The 4,865-nt window shown below is 47.0% G+C and overlaps 1 protein-coding gene across 1 annotated transcript; it reads left to right on the forward strand.

Moving 5' to 3' along the window:
* The first annotated feature begins 3,995 nt into the window (after positions 1–3,995).
* On the forward strand, positions 3,996–4,865 carry LOC34617850 (60S acidic ribosomal protein P1). Its single transcript, XM_026335012.1, has 2 exons — positions 3,996–4,195; positions 4,700–4,865. The coding sequence occupies exons 1-2, from the start codon at positions 3,996–3,998 to the stop codon at positions 4,863–4,865; spliced, it is 366 nt and encodes a 121-aa protein (XP_026190797.1).

Below are 4,865 nucleotides of genomic sequence, written 5' to 3' on the forward strand. Positions count from 1 at the left end.
TTCATTGAATAATCACTGAAGATATCACTAGCACTTGCAAGCTATTGCTCCTCTGTCTTTAAATAATGGAGGGATTCCCATAAAAATGGCCGAAGACGATTCCGTTGCCTATCTCGAAAGTAGCAGGCTGAGAGGCGGGATTATTCGCAAGGGTGGAATGGATGTTGCTGAATTCCGAAGAATTAATGGCTTTGTATCCTTTAATAAAATTTATCTACGCTCATACATTTTAGACATGACCTTGCTGACTCGCATCAGGCGATATCAGGCTTATGTGGATGCTGGTCGTCCGGGGGTGGTCTCGGAGAGGGGCGGTGCCTGGCAGCCGATTTTTCTTTTGCTGCACGATGAGTCGTGCACGCAGAAACTTTCTATTACGGGAAATGTTGGGGTAACTGGATATCCAAAGACAATAATACATCTATGAGGGGAAATTCAAGCCGCGGTTCTTCGCATTTATGCTCTAGCTTTGACCACACTGTTGTGCATGCTAAAGAGTCGCGGTACTGCGACGACAGGCGGTCTGTGCAGGCGTTCTCTGATTAACATGTGCTTTCTCTCCACAATGGTTCGGTCAACAATCGCCTGTAGCATGTGGATTCGAGGAGCTTGTGTAATGAATGCATTGTGGACCACGTGAACGCTACCTTTGCAAGGCTCCAAGCATTGTTATGCCTTGGTCTAAAAAAGGAAATATCCGGTTCTCATCGATTGCATATGCTTGTAACAGGTCAGATTACAATCAGGTAGAGACTTCTCGAGAAGTTTGCGTCCAGCTTCCACTTTACAGAATCATGGATTTATAGGTTTGTCGTTCTCATTTTATAGTTGTCACGAGCTAGGTTAACTTCACATTTTGAACTTATATTCTGTGCGGCCAAACTCACTAGGCCTTAACCGTGTACAAGATTTTGGAGCTATCAGAATGTGAGTCTCCTTCAACCGCTGCTGTGCTCTCAGTCATGTGGCCTGAGACCCTGTGGACTGAGGGGGCAAGGAAAAAGTGTAGCGGTCTAAGCTACAGTTAGTCACAATTCAATACGCTAGTTACATGTAATTTTAAAATGGTCAAGAGTTGACTAGCTGGTCTGGTCGTCCGTGCATCTTATGTTTTGCAGAGCAGCTTTCGCTCGATCCTAATCACAATGCTGTGTGCGCGTGCGCTAGCTGCAATGCGCGGCTAGCTGTGAATGCTCGGCGTTCCAAGAGAATGCAGCTATGTGCACCTAGCCCCGTGGGACAACTAAAAGGCGTGAGATAGAGGAAAAGGATCTTTTCTGGGAAAGGCTCAATAGCTTTGATCACTTTTATTTAGTCGGGAGTCAAATGTCTCCCCAGGGGACTCTAGATTAAGCGTCAGAGGTAAGAGCACCTCAGGGCTCGATGCAGATGCCTCCCGCTTATCCACCGGCAGTGAACTCAGTTGAGTGTAACGTTTTCCTACAACATATGCTTGGTTTTGATCAAATCATGTAGTAGTTCGAAAATTTCGAGTCCGTGACAACAGTCTGGAGAATATTCTCTAACGATAGAAAATGACTGTGGCGCAGCGACTGTGGGTAGGCTGTCCTGCAAGCTGATATTCATGTTTAATCTCAGATCTCCCTAAGGAGCCACTGTACTCTAGGCTTAGTAGAAACCTAATAATTACTTAGTGATCATCAAAAGAACTACCGCCTTCCCTTACCAGCAAACCCCAAACCTTAGATCTCGGTACTGACAGCTAGGTTCCACGTAGTTGCACACTGTAAGCACTCTAATTATTCGCAGCTAACTGCAGATAGCATCTAGCGCACGCGAATGTGACATTGCGTCTTTTTGCTCCGAGTGAACGCTGCTGTTCACGAATTCGGTCCTATAAAGGGACAAACAAATGGTTCGATACTTAGCTCTCTTGTAATTAAATATGACTAGTGCATAAAAATACATTTAAGCTCAGCTTAGCCCGCTAAACCTTGTCCCAATTCAAATGTCGAGGCGTCTTGTTGCGTACGTGTACGCAGAGACCCACCACGTGCAGGACAGCAGAAGAGTTCTCCCTTGTCGCCACTGTCGAGGCATACAGAAACGCGAAAGTAGTGAATCTGAGAAATTTAAAGTGTGTCTCAACCGCTAAAGAGAACTCAATACGAAGAAAGGCAGACAGTATTTAGCAACGAGCAAGGAAGTAAATCAACGTGACCGCTGTACCGCAATGGCTAGTTGTCTAAACAACGCTGAAAAAAGTGTTTGCCTCATACCTCGAGACTCACAAACTAAATACATAGAGAGACTCATAGTACAGACTAGTTCAGCAGTATCTCCGCGTCTCACAAGGAAGTGCGTCCTTGTAAATACAGCGGATACAATAGGCGACTCCAAGGTACCAATGTAGAATCACCATACCTGAGAATGTCAGCGCACAAATGTAGTTATAGTAGCTACTTGGAAAATAATAGCCGAGAACTTTTCCGACAGCACTCATCTACGCACGAAACACAAGGGCTTGATGCTTGAAATGGGGGGAATATTTTGGTTTTCCAAGCTAGACTTGAATACTCTCTACTGCACTGATAGTACATGTAAATGCGAGTAACCTGGCCTCTGAATAATTGTTTGTCTGCTCAGTTATTTGCTTTTTCGTAGAGTAGCATCAATTCGATACAAAAAGGTGCAATGTCACGAGCATATCCGCTTGATGTTACGTGCGGCTAGCTGTGTACACTTCAAGTGGCTGGAGGGTGTAGCTACGCGAACTTTAGCTATTCCTTTTCTCTCTGTCTGAGCTATATGGGTTTGCGGGTAGAAGAAGGCAAAATTCATTTTGAGTAACGCTGAATAGCTCCATAAAGTTGTCTACGTTTGGAGAAAAGTGCCTCCACGTGGAGACCTTAGATGGAGCGTGATATTCAGCTGGCAAGCCGGCTTCTGTCGCTTCAGCACGTGCTGGGTCACTCTTAGTTTTCATTGCCAGGGGAACTTTCCTTCATACTAGTGCCGAAGAAAAAAAGATTATTAGATTACCATGTAACTTGAACAGGACCAAGCGACTGTTGTGGGAAAACCTCGTATTTAATCGCATTTACAGCCAGTGAACAAGTGAGCACCAGCTGCATCGAACGCTGCGGTGCTGGCAGCACTAGTGATTGTTCCAAGGTCAGAGTAGGAACAACTTGAATCTAGACTTTATACAAACTCGATCGAATTTTATTGAGGCTTTCTCAAAAGAAGCCCGCATCCCTCTGCCCTCTACCCTCAGGGGTCCCACGTGAGGGAAGAGGGTCAACTAGGGCTCGTGCAGCTGCACTTTTAATACGCTCCGAGAATTCAGAGCCAGTTGCACCCAACACATAGCGCATGCGTACACAACATTACGTCTTCTTGAAACGAGCTACCGATATTCTGGAATACACTGAATATATGACAGGCAAAGCGATTAGCCAATTTTTTGTGTAGTATAGTTATGGATAATGCAGGAAAAGTGTTTCAGTGTAGGTTCGCAAAAACGTACAGGCTCACAACGAGGTGCTATCCTGCCTGCCCGAGTACTCCAGTACAAAGCCACAGATACACTTTAACATGATTTTGATGGGGTAAATGTGAATTGAAAGCTGTCAAGCGGGGATTACCTGCAGCTGGCGGAGCTGGTTACATTAAGAATAACGGTAGTTGGTGCGCATACCAACAAGTTGCCACTGGGCAGCCTTTGTATGTTTTCCTCATATAAAGCTAGCTTGCAAAATCTAGCAATTGCATTACCCTACTTCATGAACGCACCATCTTCTCGTTTTACCACGAAATGCGTTGGGGCTGCATGCGCGGCAACGGTGGGGAGGCTGCCACCGCCTTGTGCAGCGTGCATCGTCTGCTGGGTGCTGCGTGCATGTTTCTAGCTGTGTTGCGGACAATAAGGTGGATTCTTTCCTTAGCTCCGTGCGCATCTGCGGTCAAAGTAGAGCTGTATTTATCTGATTTCCCCGTAAGACCGCGCCGCAGCATTTCCCAGCCCCCTGAAGATGGCAGCCATCCCCACTTCTTCCCTCTCGGACGGCCAGCGCCAGGAGCTGCTCTGCACCTATGCCTCACTAATTCTTTCAGACGAGGGCCTTGATATTTCAGCTGAGAATATCCAGAAGCTGATTACTGCCTCCGGGGGTTCTGTGGAATCTTACTTGCCCGGCCTCTTTGCTCGCGCACTCCAGGGGCACAAGATTTCGTAAGTCGTTTCCCCCGTGTTTTCTCATTTTGTGCTCTCTCAGTGTCGATTTGGTGGCTGCCGTTTCCTTTCGCTGTGCTGTTCCTTCCGAGCAACGAGCTGTGCGCAAATCAGCACACGTTTGTGCCTGTGCCGTTGTGGGGAGAGATGATAACATTGAAGGGCGTTCGGTTTTATTCCAGAAATCGCTGCGGCTCCTTGTTTGCTTGTTTCAATCCAAATTTACGCTATTAGCCAACTCAAGTACCTACGGCAGCGCCGCCTTGGCTTCTGCGGGATCTCACTGCTCAGTGGCTGCCAGTCCTTATTACGACAATTACCGTCATTCCTGTGCTGTGCTTTGTATTCTTATACAAAGTTCTCGACATGTTGAAATGTCCATGGAATCCTTTTGATCAAGACGCAATACCTCGTTATCTGTGGTAGATGCGCTGATATGGGCAGCCCGTTCATCTTGATTGATATGCCTTGTCTCCTTGTGTTGTGCTTTGGGGATTTTTGCAGGGATCTTCTCTCCGGTGCTGGCAGCGTCTCCGCTGTAGCTCCGGCGGCTGGTGCTGCTGCTCCTGCCGCTGGTGATGCTGCTCCTGAGAAGAGTGGCAAGGCCGCTAAAGAGGAGGAGCCAGAGGAGGAAGAGGATGCAGACATGGGCTTCTCCCTGTTTGACTGA

The sequence above is a fragment of the Cyclospora cayetanensis genome, unplaced genomic scaffold (genome assembly GCF_002999335.1).
Source record: "Cyclospora cayetanensis isolate NF1_C8 unplaced genomic scaffold, CcayRef3 CcayRef3_contig_56, whole genome shotgun sequence".
NCBI classification, from domain to species: domain Eukaryota; phylum Apicomplexa; class Conoidasida; order Eucoccidiorida; family Eimeriidae; genus Cyclospora; species Cyclospora cayetanensis.

Coding starts and splice junctions, on each gene's coding strand:
- LOC34617850 (XM_026335012.1), top strand. CDS start 3,996: ATGGCAGCCATCCCCACTTCTTCCCTCTCGGACGGCCAGCGCCAGGAG. Junction 4,196..4,699: donor CTCCAGGGGCACAAGATTTC/GTAAGTCGTTTC, acceptor GGATTTTTGCAG/GGATCTTCTCTCCGGTGCTG.